The following is a 27,872-nucleotide window of genomic DNA, read 5'->3' on the forward strand; positions in this document are numbered from 1 at the left end:
TGATTGATATCAGAAAGCATATCAGATAGGGTCCTTATGAAGAACAGTACTAGAAACTCCATCCCACAGAAACTTGAGGGGGAAAACTAATCAGCCAGGACCTGGGAACCCCAGAATAACAATGTGAAAACAAGTGGGAGAGAGAGACCAGAGAAGGGTTCACATAACATCCATATTCATAGTCCAACATATTTTTGTTCTCCCTGAGAAAATCATGTATGTATACGTATAAATGTATATAAAAGCATATATATACACATGCATGTACACACATAATGAACATGTACACCTACATATACATGTATACGTACACATACATATATACACATATGTGTGTTATGAGTATATGCACACACTTATATTTATATACACATATGTGTGTGTATACACATGCATACATGTGTGTGCACACACGTGTGTGTGATTTGAGCCCTACCCCTTAAAGCCAGGTCTTGTAGTTAAAATTCCATTCTCCATTGCCACAACTTCCTGAAATGCTTGTTTACATGAAGATATATCCTTTTCCCCCAATGGAATTCTCCTCTGCTGCTGATAAATCATGCTATTTCCTCTTGTATTAGCTACTTCAACATAGTGCATTTCCTAGAAATGGGGTAGTGGCCATCTGGGGTCTGGCCCACTAGTTATACAATTAGAAGCAGTGGGTGGAAGGTATGAAGGAGTAGCTTTTGACTCAGGGTATGGGAAAATTCATACAGAATCATGCTAAACAAAAATGTAACAGGCAGCCTACACACTGGAGCTATAAAGTCAAAGCTGGAAAATCATTCTTCAGGGATATTGTCAATGGAATTCTTGTTCAGGTATGATTTGAGCTAACTGATCTCTGAGGTCTCTTCCAAGTCTTATGTGATTCTGTCATACTGATAGACACCCCTCCCTACTGGTTTGATTTCTTTTAATAACATAGAGGAGTAGTGATCTGCTCTGGTGGAAGGAGCATACACATCAAGAAAAATAGAGCTTCTTGAAATATTGACTGAAAATAAGATGTACTATCTATGTGAACTTGGGCAATTCATTTAACTTCTCTTGACCTCAGTTTCCCCCATCTGTAAAATGAAGGAGTTAGACTAGACAGCCTCTGAATCTCTTTTAGCTCTAGCTAGGAGTCATAGATTTAGAAGCAGAAAATGTGTTAGAGGCTGGCTTGACCAATCTTTTCCTTTGAATGTTCAGAAACTGAGGCACACAAAAATAAAGTGACTTGCCCAAGGTCACAGAAGCAATAAATGGCAGAATAACATTTGACAACCACATCCTACTCAGTGAAATTCAAATCGAGTCAACAAGTATTTCTCAAGTAGTTACCGAGGACTAGACATTTTATAAGACACCAATATAATAAAAAGGCAAAAACACCCAGCTCCTAATCTTGAGTACAATGTGATTCCTGATTGGAAGAGTACATTAGAAACTGCAAGGGTCAGAGTGGGTTTTCTGTAAGGAGGGGTACGAGTTGAGTCATGAAGGGAGCTAGGGAACCTAAGAGGTGAAGAAAGTGAACTCCAGGCATGGTACAAAGGTGTACAGAAGGACCTAAAATGTTCTGTACTGGGAATAAGAAGTAAACTAGATCAGCCAGAAGACATGTAGTCTACCTAAGTGAGGATAATAAGCTTGGAAACAAATGATGGAGACAAATGATGAAGATATGAAATTCACCAGCAATGAATATGCCCCACAATATGCCCCAGACAGTGTAATAAGTGCTAGAGTGGGGTACAAAGACAAAAATGAAGTAGTCCTTGGTCTCAAGGATCCTACATTCTACTGGGGGTGGCAGGTGGTGAATGGGAGGTGATGTAACATGTATGTGGATTTGTTGCTCAATCATTTTCTACTGCTGTCCAAGCCTTCATGACCCCATTTGGGGTTGTCTTTGCAAATATACTAAGGTGGTTTGACATTTCTCTCTTCAACATGTACATAGGTAAGTAGATATAAAATATATATGAAGCCAGTTTGGAAGCTTGGGAGTCCAAGAGGTTGAGTATTCCAGGTATGATAGACAACTTATGCAATAACAAAGACATGGGTAGTATGACAGTCAACCTCTAGCGTAGAGTTGTTGACACACATCGAGTGAATACTTGAGTAGGGAAGGGATTGTTCTCTTCATTGAAACAACAGTTTACATGGAACCGGCCAATAATATGTATTTTATTGTGCTTTGTGCCTTTAAAAAAATCTAAATTCATCTATCAATTATGTAAGTTAACCATCCATCAACAACACCCATCCATCCAGAGTGTAAAGTAGAGAACACAGGTGAGAATGCCTGGAACTTGAAATGATTTATTATTTTGGTAGCCAAAGTGAGTTGTGCTTTCTTTAAAAGATTCTGTTCAGGGAAGGTTTGTAAACCAACACTTTTTAGAAGAAAATGTTAATATGAATACATTATGAGTATTTTTTTTTTGCCAGAACAATGATGATAGCGCTTTTTACATAGCCTGTGTAAATAGATACATTCAACATGATGCTTACAAGATGATAGTGGATAATAATTAGTAAACCTCCAGGGTTTGAATGAAAGCCAAAGACAATGATTGCTTCAGGAATTAGCAAAAAAAGGAAATAAAAATAAAAGTTCCCTTTTAAATTTGATACATTCTCAAAATTTCAAAAGTTAAAGTTTAATGATCAAATGTTAGGTAAACATCTATTCCAAATCTCATATACAACAATTAATGGAAAGTGGGAGGAACTCAAAAGATGTTTCAGAAAGTAGGCTGAAAATTGCAGGCAAAATATTATTTTTTTTAAATCATGGTAGGCAATTATTTCAACTGCATATTTGGTCTAAATGCGTAGTGAACTAATTGTAAAGGGAAAGTCCGCTTGACAGATTTCCAGTATCTAGCTTTACACTAACAGGCCTTTGCCACATTATTTTTACCTGTTACACAACCAAATCCCCTCTTTCGCTTACACACATTCTCTCTCTAGATCTATTTATAATTCCCCAGTTGGATGGCGGAGCGTTCATAGACACATCGGAAAGTCGAGGGCTGGATCTCCCAGTACCGTACGGGGTTGCTGAAGAGGCTCACGCCTGAGTAAGAAGCCTTTTTGGTGTTGTAACCCGGGGGGCAGAAGTCATTGGATCCCACATTGGAAATGTTGTTGTTATGGAGGTAAACCACCTATAACATAGAATTATGGGAAATAGGTAAATATTCTCAAAATTCACTAAAAATAACATATTTTCTTTAAAATTAAAACAGTCATTCTCTTTAAAAAGAAATTGATTTTACCTAATATGTCATTTTTACCTGTTTTTTCATTCATGTTGCTTAAATGAGTTGTTATTTCACGAAGATGGAGTCGAGAAGAATGGGGTTTAGAGGTTAGAGATCGTTTCTATTTGTATCACCAGTAAGGTAACAAGATGCTTTATACATAATAATGGTCTCTTAATAAATGCCTTTTTCATTCATTCATATAATAGTAAGTAAACAATCCTAAAAGATAAGTTTGAACCAGGTCTGGAGCAATTTTAATTGCCCAACAAGGAAATTTATGTTTTATCCTATGGCAACAAGGAGCAATTGCAGCTTCTTGAGCAGATAAATGACTGCTTTTCCCGTTATACTACATGTAACCTAATTATGTGGAAACAAAATCATAAATTCTGGTGTTTTGTTTTGTTTCATTTACATTTAAAAACTTGAGACAGACCACAAATAACATTGATATCAGGTAAGAACTAATGTATATAAATGGTTGCTTGACATTTACATAAATCATTATTGAAAACTGTATTCTTTTAATGGGCAAAAGTCTTAATCAATCATCTGATAGAAAATGGTGTTAAGACACCATTACGTAGGAAAGAAGAAAAAGAGAATGTGCATAATGTGAAGAACCATACAGAATTTCAAACCCTGAAAAAATGCTCTGACGATAAGATTTGGGGTAAATATTGCAAGAAATTGATGAAATTACTAAGTGTTATAGTGAATTGAATGTTCTACTTGCAATCAGGGAGACCTGTGTTTAAATTCTGTTTTAGATACTAGCCTTGTAACCTTGAGCAAGTCCCTTAGCCTCTCTCAGTCTCTGTTTCCTTAGCCGTAAAATGGAGATAATCATAATGCTTACCTATAGGGTTGTTATGAGAAGCAAATATATATATATGTATATATATGTATATGTATATGTATGTATATGTATGTCATGCTAATATATATATTAGCTTTACATATAACATGTACCTTTATTATCTTTTATTAGCTTTAAGTCTAATAAAAGATAATAAAGATAAAAATAAAATATAAATACAATAATATTAAAAGAAATATATAATAATAAAGGTTATATACATAGAACTTTGCAAACCTTAAAGTTTATTAAGTGTTTATTAAGGTTATTAAGTGCTTACTTTTATTATTGTAACAATAAAGTTAATGGTGTCAACATGGCGCTAACGAATAAATATAATAGCAGTTTACATTTACTTAGTGTCTTAAAATTTTCAAAGTATTTTACAGGTATTATCTCATTTCATCCTCCTGACAGTCCTGTGAGGAAGGAGTTATTATTCTCTCAGTTTTATAAATGAGGAAATTGAAACTCTGAATCCAGCTTTGAGACAGAAAGGATGCAGCTTCTGCTCTGAGGTAGTTTATCTTAATGTAAAATATTAGATCATGCAATCTGTTTATTCTATTGGAACATTTTGCTCCTATGTTAGGTGATATTTTCAGAGTAGTGTTTATTTTAGTTTCAGACTTCCTTCTCTTTTCTTTGAAAATTCTTGTTTTTACATATCCCTCACCTTACCCCTGGGAAAAAGAATAAAGTCATGCAAAATTGAGCAAAGACAATAATATCTGGAACTGGAACTGACTTTTCCTACAGTTCTGTGGTTAAACAAAGAACTTTATGCTCATTATCTCATTTCATTATTTTGATCAAAAAGTTGAAATGAAGGTAAGTTAAAAAAGACCCAAGACCCAAAGAGAAATTTTAATAAAAGAAGAAGAAATGCTGGCCGGGCCAGGAGGTTTTGTTTCAACTTTAATATGGAGGCAGGTATCTCTAGTCACACAGCTCTCTCTAGAGGAAGTGTGGAACAGTGAACAGAAAGACCTGCATTCCAATCCTGCCTCAAATACTTATTAGCTGCATGACCCTGGGCAAGTCATTTCCTGTTTTTGTGATTCAGTCTTTTCCAGTTGTATACCTATGAAGTTTTGATCTATGTGATGTGGTTGTTTCTTGGACCCCACTGAAGTTACAAAGGATCGTTTTATAATAAAGTTTCAATTGCTAGGCAATCTAAGGACATAGAACCTAAGGACAATGTAATAGGAAAGCTTACTAACAAATAGATGACTGACTACCAAAATAAATTTATGCCATTATAAAAGCTAAAAGTCAAAATTAGACTTTAAGATAATTGCATAATAGAATTTCTAAAAGGACAATTTATAAATTCTCTGCATACATTATCTGTTCTTTAATCATGGAACCATAGAATTGTAGATTGAGTTGGAAGAGACCCCAGAGAGCATCCAGTTCAACCTTGACATTTTATTTTTAAATACTCTGCTTTGATTTGTGAGAAACATGGGGAATAGAGAAAGAGAGAGAGAGAGAGAGTAAGCAAAAGAGGGGGTTCGGTTGTGTAACAGGTAAAAAATAATGTGGCGAAGGACCTGTTAGGGCCAACATTCAAAATGATGAGAATAAATAGAAGAAGGCAGCTTTTCTGGTCAGTCCTCAGGAATACTAGTATTATAGATTCAGAACTGAAAGGAACCTGTGAGGTAATCTAGTTCAAACCCCTCATTGCACAATCATGGAAACAGAGGTCCAAAGAAGGGAATCCAAGGTCATATGAGTAATAAGTGACAGAACCAGTTCCTTAACTCCAAATCCGGTACACATTTCATTGGGAACTATTGCCTATAAAAGCTTCTTTTCTTGCTCTGTTTCAACACCACTGAACCACTAAGGTGTATTTTCCCATCATTTTTGGCAAGTACAACTTGATAATTTATAGCAATGAGGCTGCTAATTTTATTAAGTGCATAAGTCTACTTCTAAAATTCAATAATTGGCTTTAGATCTGTCAAGTGCTGAAAAAGTTAGAAGTGTTCATTGATATTTGTCCCAGGGTCCATTTATGTCATTATTGAGCTCACTTTTCATTTGAAATTAACCTATAGTTCATGAGCTTTCAGGTGTGTATTAGAGCCCACTGAAACTGCTTCATGGGAACCACTTGTTAATAATCCCTACTTCCCAAAGCTTTTGTGAAGATAGAATGAAATATTTGTAAAGTACTTAGCATAGTACCTTACAAACAATAAGTTCTTAATAAATTCTTATTTAAAAAAAATAAGTGTTTATTTTAAAAATATCATGAGCACTTATCCTCCTGAAGTTGGCAAATTATACAAAACAGGGTTTGCTTTACTGTTTTGATTGTCTAGACACACAAAGGTCATGGAAGAAATGTTAATAATGCTGATTAAATTTAAATTATGTCATGAAACCTGTTTTCCAGTTGTTAAAACATTTACCAGTTCTCCCATCCCCCAGTTTTAAGTCTCCAACCAGGATGATCATAGTATATTTCATGTTGAAGATCTGTTTCTAAGAAGATTTTTAATGTACATTTTGTTAATTATGGCATGTTTTGTGTTGCATATATTGGTTCAGACCTACAAAACCAGTGATATCATTGGTATGGAGAAATCTCAGTGAGGAAACTCCTTCCACTGATGCTCACTGGCAACTTCTGGGTAATTTATGCCCTTAAAGGATTACCCAGAACATGGAAAAGTAATGTAAGTTTCCCAGTGTCACAGAAGAAAGATGTTCCAGTCAAGACTTGAACGAAGGTATGCTTTGATTCCAAGGTCAACCCATTGCACACTATGACAATCTGTCTCTCAAATCTTTGTTATTCCTGTTCAAAATACTATCAACAAAAAACTATTGAGTAAAATCCTTTTAACTACAAGAATTATACATGTAATCTTTGTCCTTTTCAATCCTCTCTATCTACATGACACTGTATACCTGAGTGCCCATGTACCCCATTACCTGAATATATTTGTGCTCTGCCAAACCTCCAGGCACTTTGAGAAGCTTGTTGTTGTCCAAGTGAAGCTCTCTCAGGCGGGGTGTGTTAGCCAGAGATCCATTGTCCATTGCAGAAATGCTGTTGAAACTAAGACCCAATCTGCAAGAAAAAATGATATTGAATGAGTAGTAGGCTCCAGTGACTTTTTCATGGTTATGGCTTATTCAATCAAATTTGTACAGATAAGAGGAGTGGTTATATTTTGAGATATAACTCAAGAGGCATCTCATTCCTTTGTTTATTGCTTCTGTCGCTGGAAATCAGCATGCTGTATTTACTTTAACATTACTTCCAGGGGAGAAAAAAAAGAGAGCCAGTGTTCTGATATAACGAAGGTTAGTACAGTGAGTACTCTATGGTGGAAGGAGTGAGCTTCACAGAGTTTAATCCATTTTCAGAGCTTGACAGCCTTTTAGCTTTGTTCCTAATGCTTATGTTAGTTGTCTAGAACAAAATTTCCTCTTTTGATTAGGCTTCCAATCTAAGAAGGGATTGTTAACCTCTTTGTGTGTCATGGCGAAACCTATAGATCCATTCTCAAAATAATGTCTTTAAATGCATAAGATAAAATAAATAGGATTACAAAGTAAGTCTATAAAATTAGAATAAAAATATGTATTTTTCCCATTCAACTCAAAGTTCTTCTGAAAATGTTTTACAGACTCTTTTGGTGTCCATGGATGATGTTAAGAAGCCCTGATGGAGGATGGGGACTGGGGTAGAGGTAAGTGTTGTGTAGTGGTAAAAATCTGAACCCAGAAGACCTGAGATCTAATCCTAGATCTGTAGTCTTGTTTATATGACCTTAGACAAATGATCTCCCTGCTTTGGTCCTCAGTTTCCTCATTAGTCAACTATGAGTTCATTTTAACTTGAACTCTATAACGTATGTCTCTGCTTTCCATTAAAAGGAAAACTACATACCTTTTGCTTCTTCAAGAGATTGTTTATTTAACCCTGGATGATATATGACTTCTGTCATCCCTCATTCTTTAGTTCAATATAATTCAACTGCCCTGGGCCTCAGTTAACTTTTTTTTTTCATTAAAAGAAATTCTTTTGACAAGATGATGATCTCAGAGGTCCCTTCTAACTCTAGAACTGTAAGCTCCCTCTGCCTCAACTTCATTAGCTATAAAATTGGGGGATGGAATAATGGCCTCTGAGACTGTATCAATTTCTCAATCTATGTCCTCTCAGAGACTCTTTTTCTTCTTATGTAAAAGGAGAGAGTTAGACTAGATGGAATTTGAGGTCTTTTCTATTTCAAGATCTACAAATTCTCTCTGCCTCACTTTATAAAATTTGAGGCTTGACTTAAACGGCCTCTAATGTCCCTTCTACTTCTAAATGATAGGTTTTTAATCTTCTTAAATTCCATTAGACAATAAGCTCCTTGAAGGTAGGGACTGTCTTTCCCTCTTTTTCTATTTACAGTGCTTAGAAAACTGCCTGGCACATAGTAAATACTTAATAAATATTAATTGACTGTGTGGTAGACTCTTTTGGCAATGTGGTGAAGTCTACAGAACCCTTCTCAGAAAGAAAAAAATGTTTTTAAATGCACAGAATCATATTTAGGATTACAAAGGAAAGCAATAATAATGAAAATTTATATATATGCACATATATATACACATACACTCATGTATGTACCCATGTACATGTATGTATAAATTCATATGTACATGTCTATGTGTGTATATCTCTGTGTTTTCATGAATCATAGCCTAAAAACTCCTATTACAGAGCTTCTACCCCTAATTCAAGCCCTTTATTTGACAAATTGGGAGTACCAAAGAACTGAATTGGCTTGCTCTAGATCATACGCTTAGGGACAGTATTATTAAAACTTAGACAAAATAAATTCACAAATCTAATTGGAGAGCATGGAGGAACAAGGCATTTTCTTTGGATTCAAATGCTCCATTAATTTTATTCATCTCCTTCTTTGCTATATTAATTGAACAAAATAAATACTAAGGTAGTAAACCTTAAAACATCTCCACATTGAAATACTTTGAGAGACAAACAACATCGTTTTCTTTTTTCTTTTGTTATTTTGAACTTAACATTTAGCCAAAATCAATACTAAATGGCACCATTTTTTAAAAGAAGCTACAGTTACATCATATGTAATTTTATCCTATGGGAATATGCAATATCTGCAATTATTTATCTATCCTTTTAGACCTCTGATGGTTGTTCTTTCAAGGATAATTCTATAAAGATTAAACAGATGCAGCTCATCTGCCTGCTTTTTTCCCACAGCTAGAGGGACCTAGTCAACAAGGAAAACTCAGAGAAACCGAATGGTTCTGAAAAAGAACTTTTGTGTATACTCAGAACAGTACAAGATGAATGGGTTCTGAGAACTGATGCCCCTAGTGGAAGAGGATATCATTACAACCCTCTAGGATGGCGATCCAGTCAGCTACTTGATAGCCAGGTAGCAAAAGCTTTGGGTTTATCCAGCTCATCTGAAACATGTTGCTGGAGGCTTGGCACATGCTTCAAAGCTGTTTAGCTATCTTGGGATTTAGATGCTGAAAATATAGCCAGTTTGGTGTAATACACACTTTCTCCTCACTGGAGACTTTTAGTTAGACTCCTTGAAGAATCCAAGGGTGAGAAGCTTCTTGAGAAAAATTCAAACAAGATTTCTTGGTCACTTTCTCATATTTAGTTTTTGACCAGATTCCAACGATAGGTTTATCTGTCCTTTAGGAAATATCTGTCTATCTATCTATCTATCTATCTATCTATCTGTCTGTCTGTCTGTCTGTCTATCTATCTATCTATCTATCTATCTATCTATCTATCTATCTAGCATGAATATATACTAGAAGCTTCCCCAAAAAGCCATTATACTACGTTTATTTTTTACTAATTTACTGATAGTAAAACTACTACTTTTTTCTCATCCTCTTTCTCTGTGGTTTCTCATTCTGATTTTTAAAAATTTGTATGTTCCATTTACATCCAGAATGCAATCATAATATATAGCATGCATTACCTTGCTATCCTTTTGTCTATTCTCTACATATATTCACCATATATCAGAGTTGGAAGAGGGTGGCTAGGTAGTGCACTGGATCAAATGCCAGACCAAGAGTCTGGAGAACTCATCTTTCTGAGTTCAAATCTGGCCTCAGACACTTACTAGTTGTGTGACCCTTGAGCATGTCACTTAATCCTACTTGCCTCAGTTTCCTTATCTATAAAACAGGCTGGAGAAGGAAATAGCAAACCAATCCAGTATCTCTGACAAGAAAACTCCAAATTTAATCACAAAGAGGTATATGTGACCAAATAACCACAAAAATTTCAGAGTCGGAAGGGACCTCTCTGCCCATCAAATCAAACCCACACATGGAAAAATAAAAAAATAAAAAAGGATCCCCATGCAACACATTGAACAAATGCTTGAAGTGTTCATTTTTTGGAATTAGAACATCTTAGGTTTATGAGAAATGATATAGTTCGTTTTTACAGATGGGAAGACAGATGACTTATCTAAAGTCACACAGATATTGACAGAGCTAAGACTCAATTCTAGGTCCCCTGAATCCTACTTTTGTGCCCCTTATATTATTTGGATGCAACAACACAGATATACCCAAATCAGGTTTATCTAGGTTTACCAAGAAACAAGTTGGCAGCCTTAAGGTCCCCAAATTAGTCCTTCATCTTTCCTAGAAATTAATACACTTCATTGTGGTCTTCCAATTAGAACAACAGCATCATTTTTTCCCTTCTTGAGATTAAAAACCAACGAAACAAAAAATATTAGAGACTTAGGGTAATAGTTCAAGAGCTGGAAAAGACATTGGAGGCCATCTAACTCAATCCTTTTATTATACAAATGAGGTAACTAGGCCCAAGAAAGGTAAATGATGGTTCCAAGGTAACATAGTTTGAGAGATGGGATTTTAGTTATGATCCTTTAACTCTGAGTCTGTGTTCTCTCCTACAATATTTAAAATACTCTAAAATGTTTTCAATTCACAAAATGACATATATGTACTTGTAAATGCATGTATGGATGGATCTGCATGTGCATGTGTGTATAAAAATATGCATATACATAACCATTACACTTATAAAAAGCTGGACGATAACATTATTACTTAGTCAGGCTGTTGAGTCCTTTTAGACTGGCTGCATCAACTTTTGTGATTTTGTTGCCGTCAAGATGGAGTTCAGTGAGAGAAGCCGGGAGACCTGCAACATGAAAACAGAGGATACTGAAATAGCAGATAAACATTCTAATTATAAATGGACAGACATAATGAGGAGGTCTGCTGCCAACTTTCTGAAATGTATAGTTGCCTAGAATTTACATGGAAAATATTGTAATAGACTCGGTCTTTAATCTTCCCCTCTGCATTCTCCCCATCTCTAATTGATGCCTTGCTTATTTGGAGCACAGTGTTTCTTCTCAGTACCTTCCCCTAGAATTGACTGTTAGCAAAATCAAGAACCTATGTTTATGGTGTCCTTGACTCTTGTCCTGGAAATTATTACAGAACTACACATGCCCAACAGAGACACAAGACTTGAATTGACTAATAGCCTGAGCCATGGTTGTATGGTTCATTGAGGTTACTCTTTGGAGAAACAAGAAAACCACCAAAAATGTTCAGTCATAGTGAGCCCATGTTTAAGAAAGATTTTGAGGCAAATGATTGTCTTCTCATGGGTTCACCAATTATATAAAATGGAAAAAATTCATTGAGGAAAATAACGAATTACTAACAAGGATATATTTCATTGATGTGGGCTTTGATTGACTGTCTAACTAAAAAATGGAACGTCTTTGAGAGATAGACACATGGAAAGCAGATCAATCCAATGCAACAATTTACTGAGTATGTATTAAAGGTCCACAATATGCCAGACACTGGGAACCATAGGCGAAACTATTAGAATGTACATTTTGTGAGAGTTGGGATTGTTATCCTTTGTATTTGCATCTCTAGCCCATAACTCAGAGCATGACATATAATAGGTGCTTAATAATTGCTTGTGATTGATTGAAATATTCTTTACTTTCATGAAGCTTACATGCTATTAAAGTCTAAGGATGCAAATAGCTGAGTAGATACTACATATTTGTATGCACATACATATGTATATAATATACACACATACAGAATATATACATATGTAATACATATACATTATGTATTTCTATATCTAAATATATGTGTGTATGTTTTATGTGCATGTATGCATACAGGTGTCTATGTATGTGTATTGTATGTGTACATATACACACACATATGTATATATGAGTATGTATGTATGTGTCTGGAGGGAGAGTCCGTGCAAAAGCATTGGAGCCATTAGATAAAATATTTCATAAGAATGATTAGACCATTTTGACTGAAACAAAGAGTGAGCAAAAGAGAGTCATTTGTACTAAATGTAACACATACATGAAATGCTTACATTTATGAGAACGTTTCTTTTTAAAAAGAAAATTAGGTGCATTTTATTTGAGTGACCTACCATATGTAACTCTCATGGTAATGTTAGTTTTAAATAGAAGGTACCCACTGAATTTTTGTGATACTATTTTCCCCTTATGACTGAGATATCCAAGTATTTGTTCATAAAAGTAATAGAATTTTGAGGGTTATTGTTTTCATTCTTTTTGCCCATCTGAAAGCACTGTTCTTTCAACCTCATATTGTTCCAGTTACTCTAATAACATCAGCTAGAAAGGAAATAATTGGTAAGTTACACTGCAGAAGTAACACCCTGATTGGCTCAAGTCTTTGCTTAGCCAACATCCATAAAAGTTCAAAATTGGAAAATTGCAAGATTACTTTGGTCTGGAAACTTTATTAAATTGCATCAACTCTTGTCAATGTCTCTGTAGTAAGTATGACCGCCTGGTATCCAAGATAATTTAGGAGGTTTTTGGCTGCTCCTGGAAATTCTTAAGTTATATCTAATGATACCTTTTTGCCTGAGTTTGGAGACTTCTTGGATGACTTTTGAACCCTACCACTGCTGAGATGTTTATTTATTCATTCATAGCGATAACTATATAAAAGAGATGTCACTGTGTGCTTCCTTTCCTCCAACAGATATTATTAGAAAAGAAAACCAATAATGCAAGTAGAGTTGACAATAATCATTATAGAATAAGATCTCATTGCCCACAAGGTCTCTCTTTTTTAAATAATTCCAAACCTGATGAGTGGAAGAAAAAGCTACATACTAACTCTGTCAATGAGGAAATTACTTCTTCCAACACAGGTCTGCACCTTCTAAATTAGAGTCAAAGAACTGACTAGAACACTGGTCTGTTAAGTGACTTGCTTCATATATAACCACCTTCAGTTGGGAGGTCTTAAACTAGGTCTTTCCTCATGGCTCTGAAGCCAGTTTTCTACCCACAGGGGCCAGGTAAGGCAAAAATAAATAAATGAATAAAAAAGAAAAAGGAGGAAAAAAGTTTTTCATTAGGTGTGCCATGATAAATCCTGGTGAATATGTTGATGAATATCTGGTCACTGGATCCAGATGACTCTGGAGGAGAAAGTGAGACTGGTGACCTTGCACAGCCCTCCCTCATTCAAAATAAAGTGCAAGTCATGTCATCATTTCTCCTATGTCATGGTCTTTGAAAATAAAATATAAACACAGCATGAGTAGGGGCTATTTACTTTGTGTTGGATTTTTTTCTTAATTTCTAATGCCTAGCCTATATTGTGGCATATAATAATCACAGAATAAATGCATATTGATTGACTTTTTGATGATTAGAAGTGACCCTGAGATGTCAAACGTTATGTCAGTCTATCTCTCATAGGTTCTATCAAGCTGGAAAGACTTGTGTCCACTAAAAAGTTTTACGTCTGTTTAGAGAAAGTTCAGACATGCTTGTCACCAGATTAGCAATAGAATGATGCCATTTGGACCCGCAATAACTATAGGAGACCACCCCCTAATTTAGTGAGGGGTTGCAATCTGTATATTGGAAGGAGGACCCAGTGCAGTAAAATTACATATCCTTGTAATGAGACATCTCATAATTATTTTATTAGCTCAAAGCAATTCAGTCATTTATCCATTGTGAATATCTTACCTCGAGGAACAGAAGTTATATTAGTGTCTGAAATTCTAATATAGGAAAGTTTCTTCATTCCACTGAAGGTCCCAGGATCTATTCCTGTGCTCTTAAGTGGATTGGTGCCCAGCTCTGTGAAAATAACATGAAGGATTCTGGGTAGATGGCTTGTGAATATTAAATAGCAAACTTCCTATATTTCAAAATCCCAAGGAGTATAGACTCAAAATTTCTATCTCCAATACCCTGTTGACCAAAACAAATGAGAGCCTTAAAAACCTGCCCACTGTTTGTCTTCTCCCCTAGAGTAATCAAATAAAAGATCTCTGAATTTGCCAATCCATGTTCATGAGCCCCCCAGGAAATCCTCTAAAACTTTTCCCACAGAAGGCAAGTGTTCTCCAAGCACACCTTACTGAAAGGCCAAATTGAATTAACATTTATGTAATTTGGCCTTTTTCCATGGAATTTGAATGTACCATCTCACCAATGACTTGGGAGGTGTTTATCAAAGGTCATAAAAAATAAGGCCAAGTCAAAACTGACCCGAAGATTAACTGGGGGTGGGGAAAGGGAGTTTGCTCAAAGGCCCCCCACATCTTAGCACAGGAGGCTAGTTTTCAGCAAATGCCTGACATGAGGATTTTATAGAGCACCAAACAAGCTTTATGTTAAACAAATAATAACACCTCTGCGAATGATTGAAATTTTTTTTCCTCTTTGTTTCTAAAATGCAGCCCTGACCTCAGAGTTTCTCCAACTCAGATTCCCATGAAAACAGAAAAGAAACAGAAACTTTGCCCATTTTCTTCCCCTGAGGACTGATTAACTTACTGGAGGTTACAGACCAGTGGGCTGTGATTCATTTTCATGTTTCTAGCCTATGTTCAAAATCAGCATAAGGGAAAGGATGGTGGCAACTGAATCACAGGACCTGGGTTCATACTTTTGTTACCACAGTCAAGTCACTTCACATCTCTGGAATTGACGTTTTTTCATATGTAATATGAATCATTGATACTAGATGAACCCCTCTAACCTTAGAACTATGATTCTATAATACCTAGCATCTCTCTCTGTTCTCTCTGTGTGTCTCTGTCTCTGTCTCTTTCTCTGTCTCTCTTTGTCTCTCTCTGTCTCTGTCTCTCTCTCTTGCACACATGCACACACACACACACACATCTCTGTCTCTCTCTTTTTGTCTCTGTGTGTCTGTCTCTATTTTTGTTGTTTCTACATCTCTGCCTCTTTCTTCTCTCTGTTCCTTTCTTATATCTGACTCTCTGTCTCTCCGTCTTCTTCTTCTTCTCTCTCTCTGTTTCTCTCTTCCATTCTCTCTCTATCTCTCTGTTTCATTCTTCTTTCTCTCTTTATTTCCCCCCTATGCTATTTCTCTGTCAATCTCGGTGTCTCTCTGTCTCATCTCTATCTCTCTCTCTGTTCTGTCTCTCCTCTCTGGCTCTCCCCCTTCTTCCTGTATGCCTGTATAGATCTTACAAAACACTTCTCTTATGCCCTTGAGGCAAACAGGACAAATATTACTGCCATTTTCCAGGCAATGACACCAAGACTCTCCTTGGTGATGCAATCTGATCACCACCATATGGCCAGAAAATGTCAGAACCAGGATCTAAAACACAGGTACTTTGCCTCCAGCTCCAACCCTCTAGTCCCTAAACAAAGCCCCCAATATACTTTCTCCTGCCAGGCTTATAGAGTTGAGAGAAGCACTGCACCATGGGATTCAGGGGTCTCAGAAATCCTCTAAGGCACCCTCCATCCCACCCCACCATTTCACAAATGAGGACACTGAGGCAGATGTCTGGATCACAGCAACAGCACATCCTGTACCTATGACGATCATCTGATTGAGCCCATTGAAGACAGCAGGCTTCAGTTTGCTGATCTCATTCTCATGGGCCCGCAGCTCCTGGAGGCTCTTGGGCATGTTGATGGGCAGTTCCTTCAGCTGATTCTTGGACAGGTACAATCTCTCCAGTTTTCCCAGAGGAGCAAAGGCCCCAGGGCTGATTTTGCTGATTTTGTTGTTAACCAGAATCAAAGCCTGTAAAATAAAAAAAAAAAATCCAGTGTCATCTCCAAGATTATCTGTACCCCATTGAGCAGTAATGCAGTGTATTTTGTCCATTTCAATTCAACAAATATTTATCGTGTCTGTTCCCAATGTGTGCCAGCCAAGAGGTTGTAGTGGTTGTTGAGTCATTTCAGTTGTGTCCAACTCTCTGTCGGACCTTTGGGGTTTCTTGGCAAAATTAGTTTCCTTCTCCAACTCATTTTAAGCATGAAGAACTAAGGCAAACCTGATTGAGTGGCTTGTCACATAGCTAATAAGTTTCTGAGGTCATATTTGAACTCAGGTTCTCCTGAATCCAGAGCTAGGGCTCTCTATCTGCTGTGTCACCTAGCTGCCCAACGAAAAGATAGGGTGGTTAAAAAGCTAGAGAACTGGCCTAGGATTTGGGAAGACTTGGCTTAACGTACTGCTTCTCATCCATCTTGCCTTCATGACCATGGGCAAGGGACTTCACTTCTCAGTGCCCTCTGGGTCAACTCTCTAAAGTGGCAATATGCCCAGCAGATGTCAACCTGCATTTGGTAGAGGAAATTCTTTATTTGGAGTGCCCTCCCCTGATGAAATCACAAGTCTGGGAAGGAAGGAGGGAAGGAAAGGAGGAAGGAAGGAAGGAAGGAAGGAAGGAAGGAAGGAAGGAAGGAAGGAAGGAAGGAAGGAAGGAAGGAAGGGAGGGAGGAAAGAAAGGTCACATGGCTGATAATATTCTATAGCAGGTTTTGAGCCCATGTTTTTCTTACTCCACATCCAGAACACTATCCAGTATACATCACTGCCTCAGAAAACCCAGGTACCCAAAAGGAAATAGAATCACCAAAGTTCACACAAACTAGCAAGTGCCCAGAACAAGGGCTTCAAATCCAACCTTTCCCTCCCTGCCTAAATTGCTTTATGTCTGCAGATCACAAGTCAAATCAAAGTCTTCGTTTTACTGATGAAAGGAAAGGTAAATAAATTATTCAAGATCATAGGTAGAAAACTGTAGATGGGATTTGAACTCAGGATTCCTGACTCCAGTACCTTACCTCTGCTGCTCATACTCATTTTTTAAATTATTCGGAATAATGAGACTCATTTTTTCCTTGTTCCATTAAGTTATCATCAGATCACATTAGTTAGAGTTGCAAAGAAGCTTAAAGATCATTGAATTCCTACACACACAGTTATATGCATACCTCATTTTACAAATAAGAAAACTGTGATCCAGATGGATTAGGTGACTTGCTCCCAAACAACACAGGTACTGGCAAGGGTGAGATTCAAACCCTTAACTTTCTTACGGCATTTTTTTTCTAGATGTCTCCTGCATCTTTATCACGCTCCTCTCACCATAGTCTTATTTCCACCACTTGCGACCTTAGACAAGTGGCTTAATTTTTTGGACCTCAGTTACTTCACCTGTAAAATGAGGGTGTTGGGTTCTCCAGAGTCCCTTCTAACTCCTGAATTTTAAACCAATGAAACTCATCCCTGTATGCTACCTTCCCTAATTTAGATTATAAACTCCTTGAGATTAAGAAGTCAGTCCTACTCATCTCCACCTAGCTGAAAAAGTACTCTATCTAAAGAATGTCTCTTTCCCAAGCTATCAATAGCTCCTCCTCTTTAGGATAAAATACTAACCCTTCACCTTGTCATTTAATGCTGTCAACAGCTTTGTTCCAGCTTATCTTTAGGGGCTTAATGAACATCACATCCCTTCATGAATTCTATTTTCCAGTGAAACTGGCGTACAAACTTAGCATCCCATCACTCACCTCTATACCTTTCTCCATACCTAGAATATGATCCCTCCTTAACTGTACCACTTAGAATATTGAGTTTTTGGCTCAGCTCAAGTGTATTCTTCTAAATGAAGTCTTTCCTGATTTCATTAGTTATTAGAATTCTGTCTTTCTGATTCCAAATTTCATGTACATACTTAACTGCTTTATGCCAAATCCCTATTCCTAGTATTGTAAGCCCGCTGGAAACAATGCCTATATTTTCCTTTGTCTTTATGTCTTCCTTACCTAGAATGGGGTTCTTTGAAAAAAAAAAAAAACATCCAAAATAAATTAATAAATAAAATAACATTCATCATATTGGGTTGGGTTGAATTGAAGTAGATTGGAGTTGAGATCTAAACATAAAACTACAAATATGTTAAATGAACCTCCTCCCAATGAAGTATAAACTGGTTCCTTTCCTATAAGACATAAAACATGCTATGTTCATTAATTAATTTTTTAAACTAGGATCCTTTTTTTCTTTAGCATCTGTTCAAATTGATCTTGCTTTTGTCTATTTTTATTTTTTTTTTACAATTAAAATTATGAAACACATTTGTGTAGGCACTATGATCCATGTGTAGGTCCATGGATGAAAGAGCTGCTGCCCACTTTATGAATGGTTAAAAAACTTAACAGTCCCCTTTTTTCTGATAGATACTTTGAAGTACCAAGAAAAAAGGATACATCACAGAGATGATAGCTGCTAAAAACAAACAAAAAACCTATTTAAAAGCATGCTTGGAAACACAAAGAACATGTCATTAGGGACTCCCACTTTAAAGAGAACAGAAAACAAGTGGGATAACCCTCATATTATAAAATTGGATGTATGCAATTTAAACAAATTATTCAAATTATACTTAAACATAACAACCTGGTATTAGGGTAAGAGCATTTTCCAACCCTTAAAAACTTGCCATAGCAAAAAACTTAGGGAAATGTATAAGGTTTTTCAGAATTTCTGTATTGCTAGAATAACAGATTTGGGGCCAAAAGAGACCTCAGAGGTCCTCTTATCCAATCCATTCATTTTATAGAACAGGAAACTGAGGTACAAAATTGGTTAAAGTATCCTAATCGAAGTCACCAGGGTATTGAAATGACAGAATTCAAAATCCTCTGCCATCAATTGCTCCATAAAGGAGACTTTAGAATGAAAAATGATCATCCTTCCTTGGGTCTTTTAATGTTATCTCAGACAATGGGAGGCAAGTTTATACATATCACCACACTTTTTTTAAATAACAATTTGAGAGTTTACAAAACAGAAATATCTTTACAATGATACTCTTAGGTAGGGAGAACAAACATTAGGGTTTTCATTTATTTCCCCTTTACAAATGAGAAATATGAAAAGCAAGGAGGCTAAGTGACTCGTGAAAGGTCATACAACAGGTAAGTGGTAGAGATGAGATGCAAGCTCATGTAACTGACTTACATAATCACGAGGCATTTACAGAGGTGGAAGGAGTCTAAACAAGCAAGTTCAATGCATTCACAAAAGGAATGCTCATTATAATGTGTCTGAGGTGTCATCTCACAGTCTCTTCTTAGAGATCTCCAAGGAGAGAGAGGCTCTACCTCTCAAGGCAGGTCATTCATTGTAGAGACTTCTAATTGTTAGGGATTCTCTGTCTCTGTCTCTGTCTGTCTCTGTCTCTTTCTTCTTCTTCTTCTTCTTCTTCTTCTTCTTCTTCTTCTTCTTCTTCTTCTTCTTCTTCTTCCTCTCTTCTGAATTACCCTCTTTTAATTTCCATCCACTGTTCCTGCATCTGATTCCTTATCCATGTCAGCCTTTCAAATACTTGGAGAGGTCTATCACATTGTCTCTGAGTGCTCTCTCTTCTCTGACACAAAATATGTAGTTTTTTTTTTAATCAATTTTCACATGACATAGACAATACCTCTCACCACTAGGAGGCAACATGGTGTAGCTGTGAGTCAAGAAAACAGTTCAAATTCTGCTTTGGATACTTGCTAACTCTTTGACCATGGACAAACTGCTGAACCTCTATGGGCCTCACTTTCCACAAATATAAAATGAAGCCCTTGAACTTGATTACCTCCAAAGTTCTCTCCAGCTCAATACTGGTGAATTTCCTGGTCTCCCTCCTTTAGTCCCATACTCAGAACTTATCACAAAAAGAAGAGGTCTAATGAGAACAGAATGCAGAGGGACTATCGTCTCTATATTCCTTGAAGGTGTTACTTTTAAAATATAGCCCAAGATCACATTCACTTGTCAGTATGATTGTTTTAAGCAACGTATCTTCTGATCCCCAGCATAGAGGACAGTGCGAGATCATAAGGCCATAGACTTGAAACTAGAAGGTAACTCAGATATTCTCATCCACCCCCTTCATTTTACAGAAGACAAAAAAGAGACCCAGAGAAGTTATGTGCTTTATCCAAGGTCACACAGAAAGTAAATATCAGAGGTAAGATTTAAATATAGGTGCTCTGCTTGCAGCACCAAGCAGTCTTTCAGTTGGACATGACTGAAACTGAATAACAGACTTATTGCACTTCCTTGTATAATATAAATTCCTTAAAGCATTAGTGACCTAGAGATGGGGTGATAAACTTGGAGTCAGAAAGACTTGGGTTCAAATCCTGACTTTGACATTTTAAAGTAATTAATTAATTAATTTTTCATTTTAAACATTCACTTTCATAAGATTTTGAGTTTTAGATTTTCTCCAGCCTTCCACCCCTCCCTCCTCCCCAAGATGGTGTGCAATATGATATAGGCTCTACTTATATTTTAATATTAAATACATTTTCACATTAGTCATGATGTGAAGAAGAATTACAACTAATAGGAGGAACCAGGAGAAAGAAGAAACAAAACAAAGTAACAAAATAAAAACAAAAAACAAAAAACAAATAGCATGCTTCTCTCTGCATTCAGAGTCCAAAGTTCTTTCTCTGCATGTGGGTGGCATTTTCCATTGTGAGTCTTTTGAAGCTGTCTTAGATTCATTACTGAGATGAGCTAAGTCTATCAAACTGACTTTGACATTTACTAGGCATGTGACCCCTGTAAGTTACATCATCCTTTTGTAGTCCTCATTTTTCATGAGGTGGTCAACTTCTATAATCTCCAAAGAGCCTTCCAGTCAAATCTAGGATACTTGCATTAGGAAATTCTTTCTTCCTATTTTTTCTTTCTTTTTTCTTTCCTTTCTTTTATCTTCTTTCTTTCCTTCCTTCCTTTCTTTCCTTCTTTCCTTTCTTTTTTTATTGTATTCCCAGTGAATGGCACATAATTTTTGATTAAAAAATGCTGGTTCAACAGTTAAATAAAAGATTATTGAAATTAAATATATGTATTCTTTAAGCTGACCACAAATTTCAGGTTCATAAGGTTGTGAACAGAGAAATGGAAGACAAATTAGAGCTCATTAAACATAATTCCCCCTCCTAAGTGTGACTGCAACCCAAACTAGTTAATTTCAATTCTTGTTAGAAACTTAGTTTAAAGGCAGAATGAGGTTGTAATTCAATTCTAGAATGAGGTATGGGGCAATTATCTGTTGATTCAAATCATCCAAGCTCTTTGTTGCTCTTCTTTTAGAAAAATAAAGAGGAGTTATAGATCTCTGCAGAATGTCTGGGAAAGATTTCCATGGAGAACATAATTGGATCTTTGAGAAGAGAAATAATCGTTCTAAGACTTTTAAAAATAAAAGTTTGTTCTTTGGTTGCCAAGTTCAAATCAGCAAGTGTATTGAGCATCACTCTCAATATTGGAGCAGGCTACAGAAAAGTAAGAGAGTTCCAAACCACAAAAAATCTATGACATGATTGGGGAAATAAGTCAAAAAGAAAGAGAAGGATAAATAATGAAGATTATGAGTGCTATGAAAATTTACTGGTGGGAGAAATCATTGTAAACTGGGATGGTTAGAAAAGCTTCCACGGATTATATAGGACTTCAGATGACCTTGAAATTTAGCTAGTTAAGTTTTTTATTTGTAGCAAGGTGAAGAAGGTATTTTAGGTGGGTGAGAATGATATGCAGATATAGAAAAGTACAAGATATATTGGGGACTGGTAATTAAGTCAAGATTGGAGGAGTCAAAGGGCTGTATCCCAAAGAGATCCTAAAAACAGGAAAGGACCCACATGTACATAAATGTCCATAGCAGCTCTTTTTATGGTGATCAAGAACTAGAAATAGAGGGGATGCCCATCAATCAGGGAATAAACGAACAAGTTCTGGAATATGAATGTAATGAATACTATGGGGCTATTAGAAATGATGAACAGACTGACTCCAGAAAAAACCTGGAAAGTCTTATATGAACTGATGTTCAGTGAAATGAGCAGAACCAGAAGAATATTGTACACAGTAACAACCACAGGATGAGAGGACTGTTTCTTGTAGACTTAGCCCTTCACAGCAATGCAAAGATCTAAAACATTTCCAAAGGACTCTTGATGAAAAATGCCATCAACATCTAGAGAAAGCATTATAGAGACAGAACTCAGAATGAAGCAGACTATTTTCCCTTTTGTTACATTTTGTTTTTCTCATGGTTTCTCTCATTCTTTTTAATTCTTCTATGAAAAGGACTAATGTGAAAATGTGTTTACTAGGAATGTATGTGTAGAACCCGTATAAGATTGCATGCTGTCTTGAGGAGGGAGGATGAGAAAATTTACTACTTATGGAAGTGATTGTTGAAAACTGAAAACAAATTAATAAATTTGTGGGGAAGAAAAGACTAGGGGAGTAATGTATTCAGTTTGAGACATCATAGGAGATTAGACTGAAATAGTAGGTTGGGGATGGAAGGTGTGGGCGGACATGGTCTGTGGTAGAGACCTGGGCCTGCAGTCAGGAAGACCTAAGTTCAAATTTAGACTTAGATGCTTCCTAGTTATGTGAGCCTAGGCAAGTCAGTTAACCCTATTTGCCTCAGTTTCCTTATCTGTAAAATGAGGTGGAGAAGGAAATGACAAACCACTCCAATATTTTTGTCAAGAAACCCTAAATAGGATCACAAAGAGTAAGACACAACTGAAGTGAATCAGTGACAGTAGCAGTGGCTGGGGTCAGAATGGGGAAGACCATTTAAATGAGAACAAGGAATTTGGGCTTTAATTCAGTATAGTCATTGAGAGAAGTACAGCATGATGCATGGAGAAGAGGCTTCAAAGGCCAGGAAGACCTGGGTTCAAACTTACTTCTGTAACTTTGAGACTAGTGGGCAGGTCCCCTTAACCTCAGTATCACAGACAACTCTCTAAGATTAAAAATTTCCAAAAAGAGGGAGCAACCTGCATGGACTGAGGGAATGTGCTCACTCAAAAAGTCCCTATTTTAATCAAATTATATGTCCAGGCCCCAACCCTATAGGTATTTTAACAGAGTACAAGGGAAAGAACCCTGAACTAAAATTCCCATGTTTCAAAGAATTTAAATGTTTGTTTCAAAATACTTGTGATCCATGAAGAAGAGAATGCCAAGGACCAAATCTTGGGAAACAGCCACATTTGCAGAGGGAAGAGCACAAGATTCATTAAGTTTGTCACAGGATCATAGATTTTCGGGTTGGAAGGGAGCTTAAAGGCCATCTCATCCAACATTCTTTTAACAGATAAGGAAACTGGGATCCGAAGAGAAATTCCTCATCCAAGACACTGTCAGTAGCATCGCAGCTGAAACTCAACTTCTCTTTGTCCCACACCCCTCTTGTTCTCCTAAGTCCTTCCCAAAATTAAGGTGGTCAGTATGTGAAAGTGAATTTGTGTTTATTATCTTTCATTAGATGGTAGGATTCCAGAGTCAGCAAATTCACTTCCAAGACTATTAAATAGTCAGAAAGCTCTTCAAAAAGCAATTAACCTAGGAATATAAAGCCAGGACACACATAACGTATGATAAGCTGAACCAACAGTTGTTTCTGCATCATTGAAATTCTGCCATTAGCTATTAAAAAAAATGTAAAAAATACAGATTAATCTAATCATTTCTAAGATATTTTCATTCTTCATCTTATTTTGAAGGAGAGGGAGAGACCTATCCACGTTGAGAACTCTCAGTTAACAACTGCTTATTCAAACTGCATACTCAACAAATATTGTCCAAATTCTAGTCTTCAGGATTTGTCTGAAATCAATGAGAAGATAAAGAAGTTGCCTAAGGTCTAGAGCCAGGATGGATTAGGGGCAGGACTTAAGCACAGACACTAAGACTGGCTTTGGTACCATATACCTTGTGCCATTTTGCAAAGTGGAGAATGGTTGTATCCTTTCTAGGGCTGGGGAAACAAAAGTCTAGGAAGATTACGACAGCAAAATCCAGAACTAGAATAAGTAGAAGAGGTTAAAAACAAAAGATGGTAAAGGCATGAGATGTATACAAGGAGTGGAAAGCATTCTTATGGATTAACAAATATGATGCTGTGTGTGTGTGTGTGTTTGAGAGAGAGAGAGAGAGAGAGAGAGAGAGAGAGAGAGAGAGAGAGAGAGAGAGAGGGAGAGAGGAAGGGAGGGAGGAGGAGAAGGAGAAAAGATACAGAGACAGAAATAGAGACAGAGAGATGGAGACAGAGAGAGACAGAGCAAGGGAGGGAGGAAGAAAGACAGAGACAGAGTACAAAAAGAAAGACAAAGGACATAGAAAGAGAAATAAACACAGAGAGAGATGGAGGGAGAAAGGGAGAGAAAGGAGAAGAGAGGAAGGTAGGGGGAATCAGGGAGAGAGACAAATAGAGACAGAGAGACAGGGAGACAGAGGAGACAGAGAGACACAGAGAGATAATGATTGAGAGATAGAGAAATATGAAGAGACAGAGACAGAGAGGGGAGAGACAGACAGAAAGAGAGACGGAGACAGAGACAGACAATTTATTGAGGTTAGAGGGAAAGTAATTGGGTATTTTTATGATTTACTCACACAGTGTGTGTTTTATTTTACTTTGAGATCATCTCAGGGCCAGTTCAGTTGTGTGTGTGTGTGTGTGTGTGTGTGTGTGTTGTGGTTTATTTTATTTACTTACATGGAGATCCTTCAGATTCTTAAAATCCCCATCTTTTATTTCAGCAATTTTGTTGTTCTGCAAATCCAGCAGGGTTGTGTCTGGAGGGAGATCTTTTGGCACTGATTCCAGGCCTGTGAAGGGCAGAAAGATAAGTGATTAGTAGAAAAGACTACCTAATCACAAATTGTGATTTTACAAAGTCTTTTCATGTTGCAATAATTTGCTTTCCCAGAAACCTCCCTTTCTTCTTCAGGGATTTACTTGGAGAGTGGCTTAAAAATATGTGCTTTATCTGTTCCCTCTAAGGCTCAGCATTTTTTTCTTCATTTAATGATAAACTGAACTAGATATTCCTCCCCAGAAGTCTGATCTCCTGCAAATCTCTGTTTCTCTAGAGAGTACATACCAACCCATGCACTCAGCAACAACACTCGTTCCCTTTCATTGTTTTTGTTTTAAATGTTTTCCTTCGATAAGGTTGTCTGTATGAGTCAAATGTCAAGATCCTAATATCTTCCCTGAACACTCTGATAAGAAAATTTTAACAATATCTAAATTGTCAGTTTTAAAGATAAAGATTTTTTTCCAAGATAAGTGTGTCAAAGACAGTCTTACCCTGGAGTAAATGAAATGAACAATTCTATTTTTTTTTGGTTGTCTCACAAACTTGACAATTTATCCAAGTTTTCTGAAAGAGAAATCTCTTCAGTTTCTGTTTCATGTGCCAAAGGAGTATTGGATAGTCTCAATCTAAGTGTCTCTTTGGGACCATTTTCTGAATAGTTTTTATGGAGCTAAAATGAAGTCATGGAAACAAAATGATCATGCTAAGATGTTGGATCATCCTTATGGTTCTCATCTTTCTGACAATTTAACTGGGGAGGGGGAGGGAGATGGGGAGGAAGGCTTGGGTATGGATTTTAGCCATGGATTATCAAATGGTCTACAAAGGTCAGAAGGATTCACAATCAGTCTACAGGGTCAATGAGGATAAGACACATTTGGAATCTTATCACAATGATAGTATTCCTTTCCATTTCCTTCAACCAGAATTTATTAAGTATTAACTGTATACAAGTCACTTTACAAGGAATCATTCTAGTTCTTTGGTCTTAGAGTAGTTTAAAACATTTAATTTGAATGTACTTTGAGCGTTTGATAAAAGTGATAACTGGCTACTCCTGTATATCAAAAGACTGTGGAAATTACCTCTCTAGTATTGCATAACCAAGATTGTTTTCCAAGAGAAAGACTTAGGTTAAAGAACACTTTTGTTTTGTTAATCACTCAGTTCTTGATTGTTTCTAAGCTTTATTCACATGTCTTTACTAATCTGATCATTTTTACTCAAGGTCGTTCTTGATCCCAGATCAATAGTCAACTGTCTTTCCCATTCTGGAAATATATTTAAAAAGGAGAAAGGTGAGAGGAGCTAACAATAGGATAATTTTCAGTTAGGCTGACTTACAGAAATCATCCATGGAGAATTAATGAGTGAAACATTTTCAACAACTGGTAGAAAAAGTAGTCAGCCTTGCAGGAATGTATTCAATTGAGGTTTGTAATAGCAACGGCTGCCATTTTAGGAAATGATAATTTCCTACTTGTATGCCTTTTGGGAAGTGGAAACCTCTGCCAAATTTCTGTTAATTAGATACTTGAACAGAAAGCATAAAGAGATAGTAAAATGCTTCTCCTTGAGAGGGGAAATTTAGGCAAATGTTTCCATATCTTTGCTTCTCATAGTGCCTTTCCAATATCTTCATTTTTAATGGAGTTTCTTTCTATATGTTTGACTTAACTTCAACATCTGACTTAATGTTGGGTCCTGGCCAAACTGAAAAAAACAAACAAACAAGCTCCAGGTGGGACATAAAGTGAGAAGGATGTCAAAGCACAGCACATCTGGCTACATGACAAGAATAATTGTGGTAATGTCCCTGAACTTGAGTTCAGCAGGAAACTGCTTGGGGTAAAATTCATGCATTTTCATATCTCAAAGCTTGGAATAGATCTCATCATCAGTGTGAAACCAGGGAAAAGTCAGAATTTAGAACTTGGGTGAGGGAGGGTACATCCAGATATTAAAGGCATTAACTCTAGCTTAGCCCTTCTTTACCAGGGTGAGTCTCATGGCAAACCTATGGTACTGACTGGTACTTAATCAAGATGAGTGCTGACAGAGACCTTTAGCAGGCAGTCTTTAGCAGCCCAGGAAGCAGTTAATCTCAGCAGTTGTTGGCAAGCATTGCTTGTAATATATCACATAATCCTAGGGCTAGTAAAGACATTGGGAGATTCTATCACTCATCCATCTACCTCTAGTATGAGAGAAGGATTTTACCCCTATGATATAGACTCATGAAAGTGACCTAAGAAACCATCTAGGACAATGCCCTAATTTGATAGATCAGCAAAACAGGACCCAAATTGCTGATGGAGATTTTTTTTTTTACTGATGTAGTTGGTTAGTATACATAGATATGAATTTGTAACTGTCCTCCTATGCAAACATCTTCCTATTGCCTAGAGAATAAAATATAAATTCCTTACATAAAATAGAAATTCCTTAGTATTTAAGGCTCTCCCCCCAATCTGGTTCCAACATACCTTCCTAGGCTTATTTTCCACTACTCCGCCTATTACAATCAATCAACAAGCATTTATTAAACACCTAAACCTAAGTTTCCAAAGTTGGTGAAACTGCCCCCAGAGAGCACTGGAATGATCCAGGGGCCTGTAGTAGTTTGAAATAACACACATTTCAAAAGAAAAAAGAAAGAAACATTAAAAAGTTGAAGAAAGTAGA

General features: G+C 36.6%; 1 protein-coding gene across 3 annotated transcripts in view; it reads right to left on the reverse strand.

Annotated features, from left to right (window-relative positions):
- Window positions 1-2,303: 2,303 nt before the first annotated feature.
- DCN (decorin) overlaps window positions 2,304-27,872 on the reverse strand; it is a 55,452-nt gene continuing 29,883 nt past the window's right edge. For all 3 annotated transcript variants that reach the window (XM_072655557.1, XM_072655556.1, XM_072655558.1), the window contains 6 exons: window positions 25,082-25,194; window positions 16,059-16,272; window positions 14,226-14,339; window positions 11,254-11,347; window positions 7,084-7,222; window positions 2,304-3,170 (listed from right to left, as the gene is read on the reverse strand). In XM_072655557.1, the coding sequence (XP_072511658.1) occupies window positions 2,976-3,170; window positions 7,084-7,222; window positions 11,254-11,347; window positions 14,226-14,339; window positions 16,059-16,272; window positions 25,082-25,194 (869 nt within the window). In that variant the 3' untranslated portion in view covers window positions 2,304-2,975. The remainder of the gene's footprint in view (window positions 3,171-7,083; window positions 7,223-11,253; window positions 11,348-14,225; window positions 14,340-16,058; window positions 16,273-25,081; window positions 25,195-27,872) is intronic.

Source organism: Notamacropus eugenii, chromosome 3 (assembly GCF_028372415.1).
Source record: "Notamacropus eugenii isolate mMacEug1 chromosome 3, mMacEug1.pri_v2, whole genome shotgun sequence".
NCBI lineage: Eukaryota > Metazoa > Chordata > Mammalia > Diprotodontia > Macropodidae > Notamacropus > Notamacropus eugenii.